Raw genomic sequence first — 23,601 nt, 5'->3', positions numbered from 1 at the left:
GTCCTTCTTTATCTTCCTCGTTTGTCTCTTTCTCACAAGTTATTACATTTAGTTCCTGGGATAATGAAGTCAACATTTCATGCCATCAATGTTAATAAGAGGGATTAATTTCATCATGGCGGATGTGTTTTCGCTGTTATGGCGGCGAGGAGTCAGTCAGAGGTGCTCTAGCAGAAAATTGAAGATGAGACGGTTGATGACCGTGACTTTGTGTGGAAATAATTTACGACAAATCCGCCATGACAAGAGCGAGCGATACGAAATAGCTGCAAAACACAGTATTATAATGTTTGAATGAAATATGTTTATTGTGTGTTATGTTTATTCTCTTGCTAGCTATGTGCAGGTCATGTATATGTATAAGTAAAAATAGCAGTGATATATTATCTAAACTATACAAACCAACGTGAATTATTGTATACAGTTGTTCAACTTTTCGCTTCTTAAAAAAGTTGTATGAAAATATAGAGCTTATGATATATTGTCTAGTTTAATAAGGAATACGAATTTTCTAAATATCTTAAAGTAGTAAAACTGGAAACGTATCTTGCATACAAGAATGGAGGATACCTTTCTGTATAATGCACAGTTATCAGTCAATAGTAGACTAATAAACAGACTTTTAAATCGTATAAATTTGAGTGTGAAGTTTACCATACCTGCGGGGAGATGCAACTGCCTTTCGGAGTGAGTTGGCTGCAGTTCCGCTAAAATCCGCTAGACGCCATTTTAAATTGGGCGTCAAGTGGCAATAAAAACACTTACATTTTATAGATCATACCCGTTGTAACATATCCGTTTTTTTATCTTCTCTAGTGCACCGTACTATAATTTCAACAACGTTGGTGTCAGTCATTTTGTAGTTTGTTAACAATGTAAATTCCCATGGGTGAGATAATGTGTTCTACTACGCTTAACGACCCTATCCCAGCATGCACTAATAAATCAGTGTTTGGCGACATTAGGGTTCGTATTTAACGCTTAAGGCGGAGATTTCCCACACAGAGCTCTGTTTACACGGCTTTTATTCACCCCGAATATTTGACATCCTTCAGGGGGTATTGTATATGGACTGAAACGATTGTCACGATCTAAAACTGGATAATCAATGGTGCAGACGTAGACTTTATCCTGTAACTGCGATCTGAGATACCGGGGATATCTCAACCCGCCGCGGGTCTCAGGCACAGACAAGGTCGCCGTGCCTTCTCCTAGAATCTGAATCCCTTTATTCGGCCTGACAGTGAAACAGCACGCCGCTAGTCCGCAGGATCGAGGGCAGAGCGCGTGTGTGCATGTATCGTCCTGGAGACGTGGGAAGCACAGTAAAGTAGCCTGGGTTCTGCGTGCGACTGGCGCCCGCCGGCCAATTAGAGTGGAGTGGGCTTGTTGGGTGACGTGCACGCGGAGTGATTACACGTCTTTATCACTGAGAACCTTATCACGAACAGCTCCCCTCAGGACAAGACTGCTGCAACAACAGCCAACATGGCAGCACACCTCCCACTGTTACCGTACGGACGGCTGGTGGTCATGGTAGTGTTGTCTGTGTGCGCCCGTGCCAGATCGTGCCTTCAGTCCACAGGTAAGCCACTCATACATGTGTGACTATGTCATTATCGTTTGTATTCAACCTGCGCCAGAACGTTCTAACGGGTGAGGACTGGGGCATGTAGAATACAAGTATAAACTTACATGTGGTAATCACTATTTGTTTTAAATTGCCATGTTAAAGCGCAATATTTTCTTATTTCTGAGCGCCCGTATTTTTCACCAATGCTGTGAACCTGCTGTGTTATATAAGAAAAGCAACACTCCTCTGACATGTTTTCATCTCTATGCCAATCAAATGCATTATTATCTAGAGGGAATAGATAATATTATATATAAACAAAGAGGGAAGATATTTTAGATAGAACTCATCCCTGGCATGTTTACATTGTTGGTGCTTTTCATCAATTGAGTCCAAATTCCCCCGAAGGCGTTTTCACTAGTACGCGATGAAACAAACATCAGGCGGCAACCTGTAGCGTTTTCTCCCGCTTCAGAATGTACCATCTGGCGCTGAGCGCTAGCATCGCCAGCCACTAATTATAATCTACGTACAAGATTGTGTGTGTGTATTTGCCTTGGCCGGGGTTCAACTCAGAAGGCAGATATAGCTGAGGCTGTGTAATGATCAGGCAGGTCGTACTTGTACAGTAATTAACCGCTACACTACCATCTGGGCGCCATCTACAGCCGGCCAGCGTCAACTAGCCAGTAAATCCATCACCTCAAACAAAACTAGAAATTCATGACATCAAATCAGTAAGACAGTGAAATAGTTGTTGAGGGAATCTGACTCAGTGTAAGGGGAGTTGCTGACAGTCATATGCAATGACTGGGACATGCATCCTTCGTCACCATTCGGCAGTACAGCGGAGGTTTTGTTATTCTCCTGAGCGGACGGAAGATGAGTGATAGCCCGCTTTGCGTACAGCGCTAGCCTTGTGGATAGTTATGTGACCTCAGCTTTAAACGCCGAGCAACTATCTTCCACAGCGGGGATGGGAGTATGCGGGTTCACATGCACGTCAATGCTAGCAAGAATTCGGAGATCTCAGACCTCCGTGAAGTATGAAATCTTGTTACGAAAAGTTTGAATTGTTCTCTAACTCATAAATTTCACTCACCGGAATTTTTGACTGAATCATTAATTTGTTGTTATTTGTAGAGGTACATTGTACGCATCCTATCGTCAGTAATTATTCGTATACATATTTACATGTATACGTATAATTACTGACGATAGGATGCGTACAATGTACCTCTACAAATAACAACAAATTAATGGCAATTCTGGCTAAAAGATATCGCAGTACCTTTTTAAGTATGAAGAGTATAAACGTTTGATGCTTGACGTTTGCGACAGAAGTCGTGTTTGAAGGTTCATATCAAAAGTGTTCGTTTTAGTTCTCGAATCCTATCAAAAAGCTGAAAGGAGCAAAACTCTTTCACGTTGTTACTTCACTAGTATTTCACATATACTCATTCTATCTCGTGGCAAGGGTTTATTACACAGATAGCCTAAAATGCTCGGTGTTATGTATACAAAATCAAAACTCCGTCGATGAATGTTAGACATCCAGGTAATACGATACGCCAAAAAGCAGTTACTCAAGCAACTGGATATGATTTTAAAAACGTCAGAAGTTTCAGCTAGTATCCACTAGCTTTCGTCAGTGACTGAGAGACCAGAGGAGAAATGCAGGTTTATGAGCACAAACTATTGATTGACTATGCAAATAAAGTGAAGACATTTTTTAAATCAAAACTATACCAGTTTTCTTTTCTTTCATTTCCATTAGCCAGAAATCATAGGAACAATTGTCATTACAGACCAGTCTTGTCCGTCCTTTTCTGTAGTGCGTTCTGCAGACTGATGGAACTAACATAACGTACCTACAATGTAGTTCCAGTAGCGTCTAATTAATAATGTGTTGGCCTGGGAGACGTAGAGTGGGACGGCGTTATACTACACTTCTGTCCGTGTTAGAGAGAGACACTGGTCTCGCAGGGACTGTTCTAGTGTCAGCTTTGAGGGATACGGCATACTGGAGTAACTTTATCAAGTGATGATGACGATGAGATTGTAGACAAGATTTATGATATTTTATATCTGAAAATGATTTGGAGTCTCACCATAGTCCGGTCCGTCTGGAGTTATTCTTGTGTCCAGGTGAAACTTCATTCACTGCAAAAAAGTTCTATCTTTAATCGTAATTAAATTAGATCTATGTAAAGGTTCCATTTTCCAACTACAGTGAAGAAACAGGACATTTACGCATCCTTTAAGGTGTTTAATTACTTAAGATCTAATTTCATGCAGTGATTATACGTGTCCAATTTATACATGTTCTCACAAGGCCAGTGGACAACAAAAGCCTTGGATGGAAATTTGATTACTTCTGCCAGCCCTTTGTGTCCGACTTCATTACCCTGCACGTCTGCCACACAAGGGACAAGCGGGAAAGTTGGTTTGAACACCAGTGGGCTTTTAGATCTACAATACTTTTAGGATTGCAAAGAAATATGAACGATAAGCTGTGCCGTCATATTTGCTTGCACTGTTTTGAGCTCTGTGCGGTATATTGAATAAGAATTGTAATTCTAAACAACCGAACTTATTAACTTATTTATTTATGAAAAACTTAAACTTTTCTCCAGCTCAAAATTTGACTCACCAGAAATTTTTGACTGAATCACTCAGTCTTCCTCAGCTATCTGACCCAAATGCTGTGGACACGTGATTTTTCCCACGTGTGACGTCAGCAAAGGGTCAAAGGTTGTCTGAAGTCGATATCGCCCCCCGTCCCGGTTGAGCGATGGATTACGACCTATCTAACTTATTTATTCATTGGCTTGGCTGTTCGGTGCGCAATAGTCAATCTACATGTTCCGAAAGATTGACACACAAAGTCAACTTCAATGTGTGTGACGTTTCTCAGTCCAGATAATCCTATCCAAGGATGACGCCTGGAACATTTTTAGTAATTTATAGAGTTCTCGCTTAAGTGTCTAATACAAAGGGAAGTAAGATATTTCTTTGAAGAAAACATAGCCTTTTTGGTAGGAAGAGAAAATGATCCCCCGAAAACTGATTCCAATATTTCTGACACTTTGGTCAGAGTAACAATAAAAATGTCACAGTTGCAGTTTGTGACATTATTGGAGACAAACTCAAATATCTGGCCTGTAGAACATTGTAGAACTTAGTCTCCACCGGACTAACAGCGCAGGTTCAAAACTAGGGGAACCAAACCCACACCACTTATTCCTGACAGGATAAGCTATCTGTCACAAAAAAATCAAGACCATAGCATGTTCAGGACCAAAGATACAAAAACCAGAAGTTCTGCTGCAGTACCAAGGTCATCCACCAGGAGGTCCATATTTGACTTTGACATTTGTCTTCCTAAGACTTATCAACAGACCAAATGTCATCACAATCCATAAAGGCGTTATGAAGTTATACTGACTACAATGTGCGGAAACACAAACACACACACAGACACACACACAGACATACACACACAGACAGACACTCAGACACGCCAAAAACAATACCTCCATTTTTCATGGAGGTAATCAGTAAAGTTTAGACAAATATGGAGAATAATTTGCCACGGGAGTTCAGCCTCCCACGCAAATTACCCTTCCATGGACTGACTCTCGTGGTGAATTATTTCACTTTTTGGTCGAATTCTATTATTCGTACCACCGTAGGAAGTCCTCGTGGAGGCTATATATGTAGAACTGTCGAGCGTGAAAATGTAAACAATTCCTCTTTTTTAACGGAATGGTTCAATGCAAGGCCTATGCGACCACTTCTCGGCATTGGACTAGAAATATGAGAGAAACATGGCTATGTCAAGAGATGGCGGTGAACGTTTGATTTGAAAGCCTGTAGATTGTAGGTTGGTGGAAAACACTGGTCAGGGAGGGAATTCCAAAGCTTGGCCGTATGGGGAAAGAAACTGTCACTGTAGAAAGATTTCGAACAAGGAATTTGGACGGTAAAGTTGTGTTAGCTAGTGGAGTCTTACACTTATTTACTTGTAGTATATAAGACTTTCAGAGCATTTCTATATTATACATAGTACACCAGAACTCAGCTTGCTCGTCTGGGGCAACCGTTAGGCCACAGCAAGTAATTTTTATGGATAACATTATTACGACCTGGCATGACCCCGATTACGAGTAATGGATCACGATTATGATTTGGTTTTGGTGTAAATATTGTTGTATTTCCGTGTATATATGTGTCGTACCCAGGGCCACTCTGAAAAGCAGTGCTATGTCACTGAGTAGTGCCACCCTGGTAAAAGAATACAGAAATAAATAAATAAATAAAACATCAGCGCACGCATTAATGTTCGCCTGATTTTGGAAAAAAAAAGAAATTTTGTTGCCTTCTGACTGTGGTCAACATGCCGAAAACGGGCAAAGATGTCTGTTGCCATGCTGAGACTATAAAGAGAGGAGAAAAGAAAAGGCTCTGATTTAACGTTTTGTTTCTTACTTTGATGCAGTGATATGTGATGCTGGCTGTGTATATGTGATGTTCCCACTGAATAAAAACTATGTGTACAATGATTTAGTCAAAAGTTTAAAATGTAGCAACCTTGTTTTTTTGGACCCGCCTTGTTTTGTTTTTTTTGCCCGCTCAAATTAGATTTGAAGTCTGCGGAGGATGTCATCCATGAAATTTATTTGCTGTGGCCTTACTGTAACCAAAGAGTTCGGAACCACCTTGCAATATACATTATCCTTACGTATCTGTAGAATATCTGCTCTACCATGGTGGCATTTCAAAGGGCATGGATGTCATTAGAAATGACATATGAAACTAGAGCATGCATGACTCTTTGATATTCCTTATCCTTACTTCTGATGGAAATATTGCATCGTAGATTAGGCCATGTTAATTTGATTATATGGATCATATTAAAACCCCCAAACTGATGCGAGCGTGCTAATAAAAAAATGGTAAGAAAAGTTGGCTTCGTTATGAAACCTAAGGTTAAGCAAATGACCAAACACACAGAGTATGGTATGGCAAATATTACACTCATTATTTCTTTCTCATTGTTTCTTCACATTTTCTTCTTTTCCTTTGGAATGTATTTTGATATTCTACGGCATTGGTATCGTTTTCCAATATTTAATTGCTCATTTTGCAGCTGCTTAGTTCGATTTACAGTAAGATCAAAAACGTTTTTTAAACAGGCGAAAATTCATGCACACGCGGATGTTATCTGTAATATCAAATCAACATGGCCTTACAGTAGTCAGGGCACTAAGGCCACAGCAAGTAAATTTTATGGATGACATCCTCCGCAGACTCCAAATCTAATGCGAGCGGCCGACAAAAAACAAGGCGGGCCGAAAAAACAAGGTTCATGAATGTTAAAATTTTGACTGAATCATTGTACAAATGATTTTGATTCAGTGGAAACATGACGTATACGCAGCCAGCATCACATATCACTGCATCAAAGTAAGAAACAAAATATTAAATCTGAGCCTTTTCTTGTCTCCTCTCTTCATAGTTATCTGCCATCCACCTTCCGGCATGGCAAAAGGCATCTTTGCCCATTTTCGGCATGTTGCATGAATTGACCACTGTCAGAAGGCAAAAAAATTTCTTGTTTTTTTTCCCCAAAATCAGGCGAAAATTAATGCGCGTGCTGATGTCATCCATAAAAATTACTTGCTGTGGCCTAATGTACGCCCGCATACGAGATCCTGATACCAACAGACTGAAAGTAGAGTCTAAAAATATCAGGATCTCTTGCAGAAGCCAGAACAAATCCCAGGGCTCCTAACCGACGTAACAAACAACATGGCAGCTCATGGTTATATGCCAAGTAAGCCTTACAGACCTCACGTGGTGCCTGTTTATGTGCACTTGTAAGCCCTAAGCTTATATACGTTTTCAAGAAAGGTCAAACACAGCATACTGCTTTTCACCTCCGTAATCGGAAGTATTGTTTTAGGCGTGTCTGTCTGTGTGTTTGTCTGTGTTTCTGTAGTAGATAATTCCATATTCAAGGCACGTCTCACGCCAAAGTGACAGGAAGATGTCACACTAAAAGGAGGTGTAGGTGAAAGGTTCCAAAATGTGTCAAAGGTTATTGCATTTCCTGTCTTTAATTTCCTGTCTTTCCTTGCTTAACTTAAAAGTTGCTGTTTATTTTCCGAGAGATACATTTAACTCCAGAAGAACAAATAGATTTTCGCAATAGCTATTGCGGTTGCGTATCTAGAGCTGCACATAATTAGATGAAAACTATGCAGGTTTTGGCTTAGTTATGCATAATTTAATAAATCTGGTATTTTCTATCATAGAAATTGGATACATTTGACATCAGTTAAGTAGGGTGAAAAGAGCATTACTAGACATCAAATATGCATATAGGTACTTCATTGTCATAAGTTATCTTGTTTTCCTTTACATTGCTTACCAAATGTGAATTCGCTACAGGACGAGTCTCGTAGATACGTACCTACTGTAGGATACGAACTAAATACAACATGTCAGCGACATTTCTGAAGACCACTCTCCCCCAGCTTTAATCGTATATTGCAGCCACAGCTATCGCCTTGACAGATGTGTAACGGAATATTTTGCCTCTGCATCGACTGTGTACCTACGTGATGGCACTACAGATGTGCCGGTAAAACGCAGCAGCTGCACGGCTTTCACACTAATGTCACGGCCACTTCAACGTGCATCGAGAACATCAAGCTAAGTGATACTAGGGGCAAAAGTCCGATATTCAGTACGCTAAACAGCCGAGGGTCACTGGACATAATTCGGTCATATTTTGCCCTCTTGCTGAGGACACGATTTACCAAGACAGCGGTTCTGTCTAATCCTCGCTTATACAACTCCTAAAATTCCAACAAACATTCGAGTGTCCATCCGTGACGTGCAACAGGGTCTTTATGGACTGATTACAACACACAAACCTTCACCTTACAACAGATCGGGTAAAAATGAACTGGTCCATATTTCAATTTGATTGGTATGACCGTGGATTTAAAACGACTAATAGGCAATCTACCTGTTCTGTAAGCCTGAAACACAAGATCGACGTAATATTTGTATGAGGTTTCGCAATCCAGTATCCATTTCGTATCTGTAACACAGGTGAGGTTTTCTCTCTCTCCACAGTCTATTTCTAAAAGATACAAATGAGGATAGTGTAAGAACGTCAAATCAGCCTGGTCCATTCCATACGCCTCTGTACGCTCAATTACACCAGAACCTGCTAGGCGGGATAGCCTGCAGCTCTGCACACTGAGAACGGCTGATGGAACATACGATCATGGAGGACCGTGGAACTGATTGAATCGTTTCAACTTCCCTGCACCTGGAAAGACTATTGAAGTGTTTGGAGTTGGTCTGGATGTACTTGGTACTTCCCAGTGAAAATTAAACCGTTCTCCAACTTAAAAAAATTGACTCGTTTGAATTTTCGACAGAATCTCTCGGTCTTCACCCTACCTGACCCTAGTGCTGTAGACATGTGAATTTTCTGCACTTGTGACGTCAGCACTGGGTCAGAAAAATTCGTCGGAAGTCGGTATCGCCCCCCGTCCGGGTTGTACTTCCCCCTACAACAAACTTGAGCTTTTTGACATTAATTAAGAAAATTAGGACCTTATTTGCATAGTTAGTATCTGTTTTACATACCATAGATGACATGCGTTACATGTATCCAAGTCCTATTATGTGAACGACAAGAATTATTGGTTTCACTGATTAATTATTCAAGTTAGGTCTCATTTGCATAATTTGCATTTAATCGTGTGCAGCTCTGCTAAGCTGTCAAAAATCACTAAGCTTTAAAAAATCAAGAAATCCATCGTTCCTTTTTTCACTTACTCACTTTTTAAAAATTCGCCGGAAACACTTCTGCATTCCCAGAACAAACCTTTTGGGGGACCAATCTCACACTGCCTGTTCCTGAGACACAAAAAAACAATCTAGCAGCCACCAAAACATCAAGACCATAACCAAGACTATAACATGTCCAGGACACAAAAACAAGAGCGTCTGCTGCAGTACCAAGGTCAGCCATCAGAAGACCCCCATTTAACCTTGGCCTTTGTTTTTCCAATACCTACCCACATACCAAATATTATCACAATCCAGACACGCAGGTACACACCCAGACAAACACACAGACACACCAAATGCAATACTTGAATTAATTTTTCATGGAAGAAAAAAAAAACAAGGACTGGCATATGAGCGGGGCGGTGGGCACAGCGAATCCACTATCCATTGAAGATGACTGATTTTTTTATTTATTTATTTACATATATTTATTGAGTATGAGACAAAAAGCAAAAGTTGCTAATATGACACATTCTACTCAAAAACATACAAGGAGTATAAAACACATTGACAAGATACATGCATAATAACAAGGTGGTAAAAAACCAAGATAAATACAAACAAGACAAGTTGGTGATCTATCAATTACAAGAATTTACCCGTACAGTAAATTGAAGTTTTGAACTACATCAAAAATATTACAGTTTTGTAGGCGTGAGAGTGATGTGGACCCTCGAAGTAGTAAGGAACATAGGGACTGTCATTGAGATGCTGTAGCTCTACTATATGTTGGAGAGAGATGACTGATTGCCATTCGTAATAAAGGATGAAGTCAGTACGGAGACACCTGTGGGGATGTTGATTTTCAGGAAGGCGATGGATCTGTTGTTAATGAGTGCGGGAGTTGTCCGTGCCTCCAGGCGGTGGGTTTAATACTATCAGCCCGTGGGGAGCACACGTAGTGGGTGTGTGCGTGCTTGTCAATCTCACAGAACGTGCGCTAGTTGTGCCACAGGGACTGTGAATGACCTCACACGTTAATGCGTCTTGTATAGTCGAGTGGAGTGTGCTGAAAAGAAGACCTGAATGATATTATCTTGCCCGTCAATGATTAGTCCATGTTAAATTGATTATATGAATGACATCCGCACGTATTTTTGTCAGTTTTCAAAAAAAAAGGTTACTTAATAATATATAAATATATTACAATTAAAAAAAAATATTAAAAAGCGATACCAATGTCATCAAATGTCAAGACACATTCAAAAGGAAGAGAAGAAAATGTAAAGAAATGAAAATAAGGAGTCTATTATTCACCATACCATGCTCGGTGTGTTTAGTCATTTATTAAACCTTTATAACCACGTAGATTTCATAATGAAGGCAACTTTTTTTGTCAAACGCTTTTTTTAATCTCACACTGGCGTCAATTTTGGGGTTCCCACAGAATGTTATCCATATAATAAAATCGACATAACTTTATGTATTGGACAACACATATAGCTCCTGAAATTCTGACGATTTATTCGTATAACTTGTTAGGTTCTCTCCTATAACCTTCTTGCTTTACTGCAACGCCGAAGTAACAGCCACTCCTTATTTGCTTCCTTGACGATATGGTAGACAGTATAGTAACTACGCACGACATTCTACCACGCAAACACGTGGGCTTATGACAGGTACTTGTAAACACCCACATGGCTCAGTGTTCTACATTTCACACGAAAATTGAGGTAATTTACCAAATAAATGGGAAATTAACATTCTACAAAGGATTTCCTAAGTAGTAGCTTGCAATGGGTGTGAGTAGATGTCTATAATTCAATTTTAGGCCACAGCAAGTATTTTTATGGATGACATCAGCGCGCGCATTAATTGTCGCCTGATTTTGGAAATTTAAGAAATTTTGTTGCCTTCTGACAGTGGTCACCATGCCGAAAATAGGCCAAGATGTCTGTTGCCATGCCGGAAGGTGGATGGCAGGTAACTATAAAGAGAGGAGATAAGACAAGGCTCTGATTTAATGTTTTGTTTCTTTCTTTGATGCAGTGATATGTGATGCTGGCTGTGTATATGTGATGTTCCCATTGAATCAAAACCATTTGTACAATGATCGAGTCAAAATTTCAAAATGTAAGATCCTTGTTTTTCTCTTCCCGCCTTGTTTTTTTTTCGCCCGCTCGCATTAGATTTGGAATCTGTGGAGGATGTCATCCATAAAATTTACTTGCTGTGGCCTTACATTTAATACACCATTAGCGGTGACTTTCACGCAGCTGTGATATTTGATGCTGACGGGAATACCTATACTATGGGAATCACTAAAAGAAAGAGGCGTTCACAATCATATTATTTTGTTTAGGCCACAGCAAGTAATTTTGTTGGATGACATCAACGCGCGCACTAAGTTTCGCGTGATTAAAAAAAAAATTACCTTCTGACAGTGGTCACTATGCCGAAAATGGGCAAATATATCTGTTGCCATGCCGAAAGGTGGATGGCAGATAACTATGAGAGATGAGACAAGAAAAGGATCTGATTTAATGTTTTGTTTCTTACTACTAGTATACTTTGATGCAGTATTGATATGATATGTGATGCTGGCTGTGTATATGTGATATTCCACTGTACGAAAACCATTTGTACCATGATTGAGTCAAAATTTTAAAATGTAGGAACCTTTTTTTTTTCGACCCGCCTTTTTTTCGCCCGCTCGCATTAGATTTGGAGTCTGAGGAGGATGTCATCCATAAAATTTACATGCTGTGGCCTTAGTCTTTATCTAACATGCAGCAGTCAAAAACATCCAAAGCAGAAAATAAACATAAGTTCTAAGAGTCAATTTTCTGGTCTTATAGCATACTGATATCTGTAATGCACAATGTGATTTTCCTGACTGAAAACGCTTGTTTGTTTTGTATCGCCGGCTGGTTCTAGCAGTTTATGGGTGGTACCCAAAAATAAACAGACGCCTGACGATGACGTAGCTTGTTTTAGGGCTATTTCAAACGCTTAAAGAGAGTATAAATGATGACGATAATATGCTAAGAAATGACAGTAATTGTTTTTCAAATTTCATAATGCAGAACTATATTATAAGAAGTCAAACCCCCTAATAGCATGGCAAGAATAGTTTAATAGAACAGAATAGATTAGAATAGCAGTTACCTTGTTCCTCTTACCTGTTCATATATTGCATATCTACTTTTTACCCTGTATGTATACCAACGTTATTAGATTTAAGTAGATATAGTAGGTTTGATAAGTATATCGTACACGTAGAACTTCATGTCAGCAAATAGTTTTATATCACCATATTTTTCTTGTTAATGTCCGTTTGCAATTAGCCCTTGGGCATGAATTTGCAATAAACAACTTCTATATTTTCCATCTGCCCTGAAGTTGCAGTGGATGCCTTTAACTCACTAACAGCACCAGACCGCCCACCGGAGCGCTCGGGGCGGCTGAGTACTGTGCTCACGGGGGTTACGGCTGTTCCAATAAATGAGATTGCTCGGGTATATTGGTTTGGCGGATGACTGGTTTTTGTCATGTAAAATGTGCGCTGGCGCAGCTAAGGTGATTAAAGATAGACATACAATAGAGAATACTCCATGTCACCGGAGACGACAATTACTTCTTTTTCTTACCGTATGAGTACTGTATTGTACACTAACAACTGCGCTATCTTTTAATGACGTTCTAACGAGGCTTCTACAGTTTCATGTGGCTGTCCCCAGATTTGGATCACGCGAATTCTACCAGATTAAATTGGCTACGTTTTAGCCTATTGTTAAAACGGTTTCATTACTGTCATCGAAATATATAATGTCTAGCTTAAGCCTTATGTAATGTGGGAATATTGCATCCGGGGTCTCCACGGAATTAATTAAAGCGGAATTAATCTTTTGCACGCTGGGACAGGAAGTAATCTATATCTACAATCCCTCCCCTAAATCCCGATCCATCAAAATTAAATGAAATAGGTCAATGAGGGAGCTAATATTCATCCCCGCTACTGTTCTCAGCTTGTCTCGTTCTAACCGGCAGGTCGTCTGTCATGGGCTGATGGGCAGGCGGGACAATGGGGGGATGGTGGGGAGGACAGAATCTGAATCACAGATAGCGGCTTGGAAATGTTGATGGTAACGCTACAAGTGTAATCACGATTTGAGTGAGTAAGTGAGTGAGTGAGTGAGTGAGTGGGTGAGTGAGTGAGTGAATGAGTAAGTGTGTGGGTGGGTGAGTGAGTGAGTGAGTGAGTAAATGAGTGAGTGAGTGAGTGAGTGAGTGAGTGAGTGAGTGGAATAGTGACCGGGTGTGTGGGTGGGTGTGTGCTTTGAGTGAGTGAGTGAGTGAGTGAGTGAGTAAGTGAGTGAGTGAGTGAGTGAGTGAGTGAGTGAGTGAGTGAGTGAGTGAGTGAGTGAGTGGGTGGAATAGTGACCGGGTGTGTGTGTGTGTGTGTGCTTTAAGTGAGTGAGTGAGTGAGTGAGTGGAATAGTGACCGGGTGTGTGTGTGTGTGTGCTTGAGTAAGTGAGTGAGTGAGTGAGTGGGTGGGTAAGTGAGTGAGTGAGTGGGTGAGTGAGTGAGTGAGTGAGTGAGTGAGTGAGTGAGTGAGTGGGTAAGTGAGTGGGTGAGTGAGTGAGTGAGTGAGTGGGTGAGTGAGTGAGTGGTTGGGTAAATGAGTGGTTGGGTGAGTAGAAGAGTGAGTGAGTGAGTGAGTGAGTGCGTGAGTGAGTGAGTGAGTGAGTGAGTGGAAGAGTGACTGGGTGGATGGGTGAGTGAGTGAGTGAGTGAGTGAGCGAGTGAGTGAGTGAGTGAGTGAGTGAGTGGAATAGTCTCTGGGTGGGTGGGTGTGTGCTTGGGTGTGTGCTTAAGTAAGTAAGTGAGTGAGTGAGTGAGTGAGTGAGTGGGTGAGTGGGGAGTGATTGGGTGTGTGCTTGAGTAAGTGAGTGAGTGAGTGAGTGGGTGGGTAAGTGAGTGAGTGAGTGCGTGGTTGAGTGAGTGGGTGAGTGAGTGAGTGAGTGAGTGAGTGAGTGAGTGAGTGAGTGAGTGAGTGAGTGAGTGAGTGAGTGAGTGAGTGAGTGAGTGAGTGATCTGTTATGAATAATAATTCTTTAGGTTGCTGTCAACACTGTCTGTTTCCTTTTCAAAGGCAAGCTATAAGCCACCTGTGAAGGTATCGATCACACTCTGGCCATGTTGGGACACAGTGTGTTGCAGAAGCTTTTAGCTGTACCGCTGTAAACGTTAACAAAAATGTCTTTTTGTATGAAACAAAAATGAGTAGAGAACTAACATTTGCAGACAAAAAATGCATAATGTTTACCTTCGGACATGGTCTGCCCCGTTAATTTTTACTCAAACACATTCACATACATGTACAAAGAGTATATTGTAACAGGAGTAGAGCAGACCATGAAATTGCCACATTACGTAACCCAACAACAGTCACCATGGTGACAGACGTCAACAAATCATGTCATTGGCCAGGTCAGAGGTTAGTGTTTGGAACAGAAGAGGAGGAGGAAGAAACTGAGTAAAAACAATATGTTTTCCTTCGGTAAACATAATAACTTGCACACCTGGCAAGCTAGCGTCTCAAGTACTAGTAACTCTTACACATCCAGAAAACATGAAGTTTCGCGATGAGGGTGCGACAGTGGATATTTCGACCCCTGTCATGACATTTTCTGAGCCACGGTTGCTGATAAAATAAATCGCTGCCCCAGACAGGAGCCGTACAGATATTCAGAGATTTCCCCTGTAATCCCTGCCACGTATCATCGTCAGGACAAAAGTCATTGGATAATATCCATTCCGGGAGACCTCATTAGAGTGACAGACGAAAGGTTATTTGTGTCAAATAACAACCGCATAGGGGGACCATTCCAATATCCATATCTCATGTCATGTTATGTGTATGATTACAAGAGCCATAGCCCGGAATCCAGACAAATGCCAAATAGACTGGTTTTCAGACTAAAGCCAAAGCAAATAATTTATGTATGACATCCCCCGCAGACTCCAAATCTAATGCGAGCGGGCGAAAGAAACAAGACCGGCCAAAAAAAAAACATTCCTACATTTTAACATTCTGACTCAATTATTGTACAAATGGTTTTGATTCAGTGGGAACATCACATATACACAGCCAGCATCTCATAGCACTGCATCAAAGTAAGAAACAAAACATTAAATCAGAGCCTTTCCTTGTCTCATCTCTTCATAGATATTAGCCATATACCTTCTAGCATGGCAACAGACATCTTTGCCCATTTTTGGCATGTTGACTACTGTCAGGAGGCAACAAAATGTTTTGTTTTTCTCTCAAAATCAGGCAAAAATTAATGCGCGTGCTAATGTCATCCATGAAAATTACTGGCTGTGGCCTAACATGGAATCATGGACGTTTTTGATATGACCTTTTAATACATCGATGTAGGTTAAACATCCAGATAATTAGATACTACAAGAAAATTGATATTCAAGCAACTGTATAGATTTTGAAAACTGTCAGACGTTTCAAGTAGCATCCACGACTTTTCAGTCACTGGCGGAAAGTAGTGGATGCTACTTGAAACGTCTGACAGGTTTCAAAAATTTATTCAGTAGCAATTTCCTTGTGACCTTTGGACACTCTCCAAGCAGAAGTTGGTGGGGAGGATTGATTGTGACCTTTCTATCATAGACTCCGTTATCTGTCACCACAGTAGGTGGGTGTATTTTGTATTTCATTATATTTTAACGCACTCCTGAAAGACTAGTAATTGTATCCACACATGGAAATAGAAACTAAAATAATAATAATAATAATAATAATAATAATAATAATAATAATAATAATAATAATAATAATAATAATAATAATAATAATAATAATAATAATAATAATAATAATAATAATAATAATAATAATAATAATAATAATAATAATAATAATAATAATAATAATAATAATTGATTAATAAAAGGTTAGCACACATTAATATCATTATACGTCATTAATTATTAATATCTTAGAAAGGTAACCATTAAGGATCATCTGTGTTGGTAGTAATCATAGTAAAACGTTAAACTTAATTCCAACACACAATTGTAAGTGATCAAATTTTCTGCGACCACTGTCGCCTTCATCAGGATAATTAATGACCAATCACTTCACAACGTGATCTCGCGAGAGTTACGGTTACTTTTAAAAGAAACATTAAGGAGGCCATATATATTAGGGCACTTCAGCCTTCACTCAATGGTCAACGATATAAACTCCCTGGCACTTTTGATTGACTGCTAACGTCACTTATCAGTAAAGTTTCGTGTGAATAAGGTCACGTGTTTGTAACAGTAACTCTCGCGAGATCACGTTGTGAAGTGATTGGTCATTAATTATCCTGATGAAGGTGACAGTGGTCCTTGAAAATTTGATCTCTGTACAATTGTGTGTTGGAATAAAGTTCAACGTTTTACTATGGAAAGGTTACATTTGCAAAGAAAATGCATAATGTTTACCTTCGCATATTGTCTCCTCTGTTAATTCTTGTTTACACACATTCATTTCTAAGGTCAGACAGGAGTCTAAATCCCTCCTGCTATACAATTGCAGCCTGATTTAACCTAACACCAGTTACCATGGTAACAGACGTTTTGGTTTCGGTCATTGACCTTTTGTGTTTGGAACGAAAGAAGAGGAAACAGAGGGGTAAACATAATAAACCAAACCCATATACACGCTAGCAATCTTATTGTCTGCCATACGTTGTACTTTTACAGTCGCTGTGCAATAAATTTAAAATTTAACCTGACTTGACTTGACAATGATAGAAATGTCACAATCTTCCCACCAACCTCTGCTTGTAGAGTACTGTTGGACTCTAGCCAGGCGGTTGAAGACCGTGAATTTTGCGGTATAACCTGTGACGTGTAGACAGATGTGTGGGATTAGAACTCCCGCCTTTCTGTCGTCACAGACTTGTTCTGGTAATGTCACCACAAAACCTCTATACATTCTGATGACACAGAGATGTTCAGGGGATTTCAGAGGAGAGAATTCTGTTTCAAAGGAAGCCTTAAACCCCACCGCGAGCCTTTGACACGACCAAAGCCTGTAGAAGTCTGTGTAAATCCGTGACACGAGGTAGAAATTGGCACAGCTTAATGATATATGGAATACACGTGGTGGCAAAAGAAGCCATTTTAGTAACATTCAACACTGCCAAGAATTATATTACGTAGTTTATTCTCAGTGGAACATTGTAATCTACATTGTGGGGTCGTGTGGCGCAGTCGGTAGCGCGTTCGGCTCACACCCCAAGAGATCGCGGGTTCGAATCCTACCCATGTCATTGATCTTGTGCCCTTGGGAAATGCACTTAACTCGACTTTCCTCACTTTACTCAGGTGAAAATAAGTACCTAGCTTCGGTTAGGGACGTCCCTCGGATAGGACGTTAAATGGAGGTCTTGTGTTTGGGGAGAGCCACGCTCCAAGCACGTTAAAGAACCCGCCGCACTTATCGAAAAGAGTAGGGGACCTTCCCGGTGTGAGTGGTTCAAACCTTACAGTCTGGTCTTACGCATGTACGTACATATACAAAACTGGTGTGTTACGCCTAAAGGCGGTTTATCGGTTATGCAAAACAAACAAACATTTAACGCGTGCAGTACATACTAGCTCCTATCAATATGAGTCTGGCAGTACATCGTACTGAAATCTCTTCACAACATCTGAACAGTCATGCCCGCTTGTTGACTAACGTTACTGAAACAGAGTAGGGTGATTTATTATAACATTAACTATATCACAAGGCACAGCCTGAAGGCTGAATTGATGATGTAATATTACAGTTGACTGCAGCACATTACAAAATTCTACACGTCAAGCTAAAATCAAAAGCAATTTTTTTTACAAAATATATTTTTAGTTGAAAAATCATAAATTTGAATTTATGAAGCGATATTACAATTGACTGCAGCACATTAAGAAGAAAAATTCAACACGTCAAGCTAAAATCTAAAGAATTGGAATATATTATGTTAATTGGAATATATTATATGATATGGATTATGTGGCTAAATTATGTGAATTGGAATATGTTATGTTAATTGCAACCTTGTAATCCTTGTAATCTTCTATAATCAATGACACCAAAAACAAACATTTACCAAAGCTCTAAATATTTCACGGAGGTATGAGATCTCAGAATTCTTGTTCCATTGCTTTTAATGGTTGATGTTGAAGGAGATTTTTGAATGGAGGTTTGCCAGTAACCTGCTTCACCTTATATTGCCCGGAGACTTCTATCCTCAGATATACGATCCAGCGGGTTTCTCAAGTGTTATAGCCTCCATTAGACGCACTTAGAGTAATCACCCCAGGCAGTCAAACGTCTCGTGTACTGGGGTAGTGCTCGTCAGTTCAGGGCATCTTTAAATTTATGAAGTATTCTAACTCCTACAAAATATGTGATTTGTATGCTTTATGAATTAATAAACTCACAGTTAAACTAGTTATCTACATTCAACAGGAACGCTTCTGTAGCCGATCGATTGTGTACAAGAGCAGCTGGTTGACATAAGGCAGTTGCACATTTGAAACGGAGCGTTAAACTTTGAAAAATGACTAGAAAATATATTTTCAAGGGACTTATTTGCGATACGTCCTGGGTCTCTTCTATTACATGTGATATTTATTATCAATTATTTAAAAAAGTAGAGGACAATACACAGCCTACATTAGCCTACTTGGCCTACTTCCGAATGGCAGTTTCCCCGCTATACAGATACAGGCATCTATTTCATATTACATATTATATCAATAATAAGATGGGTGGATGGATACATGGATGGATGGATGGATGGATGGATAGATGGATGGATGGATGGATGGATGGATGGATAGATAGGAGGATAGGTGGATGGATAGATAGGAGGATAGGTGGATGGATAGATAGGAGGATAGGTGGATGGATCAGATCAGATGACGACGTCCTTATTTCATGTTTACAGATACAGAGACAAGACTAACGACCAAGTGTCTCATCTCCAGATAAGAAGGATGTGTGTAATCTTCTTTCAGCCTGATACAGGTCACTCGGGAGTGCTGCAGCAGAGGATTAAATACGGATTTACTGACTAAGTAGGTACTTTACAGGGAATGACGTCCGGAGTGAGCTGGATTATCGGGCGTTTTGTCACTCTGGTAGATTTACTGAAGTGTTAAGCTGTTGATCCCATATATTTGTATCAGATTTTCTCCGTCCGCAATCTCCTTGTACAGAATACATCTTACTACCTCAATGAAAAATGGAGGTAATGTTTTTGGCGTCTCTTTCTCTCTCTCTCTCTCTCTCTCTCTGTGTGTTTGTGTTTCCGCACATTTATAGTCAGCATAACTTCATAATGCCTTCATGGATGGTGATGATATTTGGTATGCTGGTAAGTCTTAGGAAGACAAAGGTCAAGGTCAAATATGGGCCTCCTGGTGGATGACCTTGGTACTGCAGCGGAACTTCTGGTTTTTGTATCTTTTGTCCTGAATATGCTATGATCTTGACTTTTTTATGACTGATAGCTTTTTCTGTCAGGAGTAAGTGGTGTGAATTTGGTTCCCCTAGCAGCTTGTTCTAGGGACTTTCAGGCGAAAACATTAAAAGCCAATAAGTCCAGCTAGGAACAGCGTATTTTCAACATTTTTGGTATGTAGGTAGCTGAGAGGGAGTTGTACATAATGAAATGCAAATTATGCAAATGATTACTTAATTTGCATAACTAAGGAGGAAATTTTATAATTACAGTGTTTTATATTACAGTGTACTGTTATACATGTAATATATTTAATCTGTGGCAGGCAGAACATGAGTTTGTGAGTGTATGTATGTATGTATGTATGTATGGGTGGATGGATAGATGGATGGATGGATGGATGGATGGATGGATGGATGGATGGATGGATGGATGGATGGATGGATGGATGGATTGATGTAAGCTACCTGTATACCAAAATTACGACGGTCCGTCAACAGGTTCATCAAGGATTTTTAAACTACCGCCCCTGCAGTTCAAGAGCAAGCTGTAAGGGGCCCAGACTCACGCCACTTCACGTCACTTCATTCCAAACGTTGTGACTCCGGCATGTCCAGATCACGAGAAGACAAAACTGTACCTTACGATTAAGTACCATAACTAGCTACCAGCAGGGAGGCCAGCATCTTATCATTTGGAGGTGTCATCAAGACCTACTCAACTATCAAATATTAAGACAATCAGTCAACCAATCTTGGGAGATTTTGAACGACAACGAAAGTACATTCTTAACACACGCGCGCGCGCACACGCACACACACACACACGCACACACACACACACACACACACACACAACACACACACACACACACACACACACACACACACACACACACACACACACACAAACACACACAAAACACACAAACACACACAAACACAAACAAACACACACACACACACTACGAACGAACGCTACCGAAAGCTTAACCTTCTTAGCAAACTTATTAGTTACGAACGCACAAACCTCATGTGGACATGTCTTCCATTACTAAAATGACGCTAACAATTTTCCCGTTCTTCCTGGCCTTTTGCTTTTATCATGCTATTTTAATAAGCAGCTCAAATAATAACGCAATTCTCTGTTTTGGCAAATCTCCGGACCCATTCCATGTTCTAAAAGGTTCAATTTAATACGGACGAGTTAAATAGATCTCTTGGTGATTTATGTGATATTTTCGTGCCTCATAATTGCCACCGACCGACTACAGATCAGCGTAAATGAATGTAACAAATAGTGTTAAACGCATTGTTGAAAGGAACGGATCAATCAGCTGCTTTTAAGCAGAAACAGAACTAGGAAAGATGCCGTGCCTGGCTACAGCCGTCTTTTGATTGATTGAGTACAGCACGGAAGATTGCATTCACTGGAATGGGACATTAAATCGTCGTAAGGTTATTGAAAGTCCTTTCATATCCAGCGTTCTGCACATGTCATGTCGGCGTTTTTGACAGGTGTCATCAGTCTCTGCGCACTGTTGCTGTACTCGCGCCGTCAGGCGGTCTGCAAAACTAATCCTACCTCTGACATTTGCGTGGTTTTATATCTAAGGAGATTTTAAACGCAAACAAAGGTACGTCCAGAGTGCAAAAGAATTGTTAGGGAATAAGTGAGCGAGTGAGTGAGTCAGTGAATCAGCATGTGAGTGAGTGGGCGAGTAACTATATAGCGTGTGAGTGAATGAGTGAGTGTATGAGCGATTGTGTGAATGAGTGAGAGTGAGGGAGTGAGTGAGGGAGTGACTGAATGAATGAACAAGTGAGTGAATGGGCGCGTAACTACATACCGAGTGAGTGAGTGAGTGAGTGTATGAGGGAGTGAATGAATGAGTGAGAGTGAATAAGTGATTGGGAGATTGAATGAGTAATTAGGTGACTAAATTAGTAAGCAAAAGAGCGATTGAATAGATTGAAACGTGTGAGTGTGTAAACGATACTGCGATAAACTTAATATTCAACTTAGTCATTACATACATGAAGCCAAGTAAATGTATGTGTGTGTTTGTGTATGTGTGTGTGTGTGTGTGTGTATGTGTGTGTGCGTGTTTGTGTGTGCGTGTATGTGTATGTGTGTGTGTTCATGATCTGAATATGTTCTCTTTCCATTCGTACTCGGTTGTGTTTCATATTTCACATCCATGTTGATGTCATCTTCCTGTGTAAGTTTGCTGTACTAACTCCTCTACAGAAAGCTGTTCAGACCAAACATGAGACACATTTCGCCTGCTGTAGAGGTTTCTATGCGTCATTAGTGACCTTTTCTCTCCAGACAACCTCAATCCTTCAACCCGCGGCGTCCGTGGGCGTTATCAGATCTGCTCTTAGACTGCATCAACAACCGCCATGGCTATAAACGTGTCTAGTTCAGCCAATCAGAACTTCTGCTCTTAGACAGCATCAACAACCGTCATGACTATAAACGTGTCTAGTTCAGCCAATCAGAACTTCTGCTCTTAGACTGCATCAACAACCGTCATGGCTAGAAACGTGTCTAGTTCAGCCAATCAGAACGTCTGCTCTTAGACTGCATCAACAACCGTCATGGCTATAAACGTGTCTAGTTCAGCCAATCAGAACTTCTGCTCTTAGACTGCATCAACAACCGTTATGGCTATAAACGTGTCTAGTTCAGCCAATCAGAACTTCTGCTCTTAGACTTCATCAACCGTCATGGCTATAAACGTGTCTAGTTCAGCCAATCAGAACTTCTGCTCTTAGACTGCATCAACAACCGTCATGGCTATAAACGTGTCTAGTTCAGCCAATCAGAACGTCTGCTCTCAGACTGCATCAACAACCGTCACGGCTATAAACGTGTCTAGTTCAGCCAATCAGAACTTCTGCTCTGAGAGCATCAACAACCGTCACGGCTATAAACGTGTCTAGTTCAGCCAATCAGAACTTCTGTTCTGAGAGCATCAACAACCGTCATGGCTATAAACGTGTCTAGTTCAGCCAATCAGAACTTCTGCTCTTAGACTGCATCAACAACCGTCACGGCTATAAACGTGTCTAGTTCAGCCAATCAGAACTTCTGCTCTGAGAGCATCAACAACCGTCACGGCTATAAACGTGTCTAGTTCAGCCAATTAGAACTTCTGCTCTTAGACTTCATCAACCGTCATGGCTATAAACGTGTCTAGTTCAGCCAATCAGAACTTCTGCTCTTAGACTGCATCAAACAACCGTCATGGCTATAAACGTGTCTAGTTCAGCCAATCAGAACGTCTGCTCTTAGAGTGCATCAACCGTCACGGCTATAAACGTGTCTAGTTCAGCCAATCAGAACGTCTGCTCTTAGACTGCATCAACCGTCACGGCTATAAACGTGTCTAGTTCAGCCAATCAGAACTTCTGCTCTTAGACTGCATCAACCGTCATGGCTATAAACGTGTCTAGTTCAGCCAATCAGAACTTCTGCTCTTAGACTGCATCAACAACCGTCATGGCTATAAACGTGTCTAGTTCAGCCAATCAGAACTTCTGCTCTGAGAGCATCAACAACCGTCACGGCTATAAACGTGTCTAGTTCAGCCAATCAGAACTTCTGTTCTGAGAGTCATCAACAACCGTCATGGCTATAAACGTGTCTAGTTCAGCCAATCAGAACTTCTGTTCTTAGACTGC

The 23,601-nt window shown here is 40.5% G+C and overlaps 1 protein-coding gene across 1 annotated transcript in view; it reads left to right on the top strand.

The window, feature by feature from the left end:
- Positions 1–1,029: 1,029 nt before the first annotated feature.
- Positions 1,030–23,601, top strand: part of LOC109485149 (fibronectin type III domain-containing protein 5-like) — a 27,920-nt gene continuing 5,348 nt past the window's right edge. The window contains exon 1 of the mRNA XM_019788581.1: positions 1,030–1,585. Coding sequence (XP_019644140.1) covers positions 1,489–1,585 — 97 coding nt within the window. The 5' untranslated portion in view covers positions 1,030–1,488. The remainder of the gene's footprint in view (positions 1,586–23,601) is intronic.

Source organism: Branchiostoma belcheri, unplaced genomic scaffold (assembly GCF_001625305.1).
Source record: "Branchiostoma belcheri isolate BF01 breed outbred unplaced genomic scaffold, Haploidv18h27 scaffold73, whole genome shotgun sequence".
Taxonomy (NCBI): domain Eukaryota; kingdom Metazoa; phylum Chordata; class Leptocardii; order Amphioxiformes; family Branchiostomatidae; genus Branchiostoma; species Branchiostoma belcheri.
The sequence above is the reverse complement of the archived record's forward strand: the minus strand, read 5'-3'. Positions and strand labels throughout refer to the sequence as shown.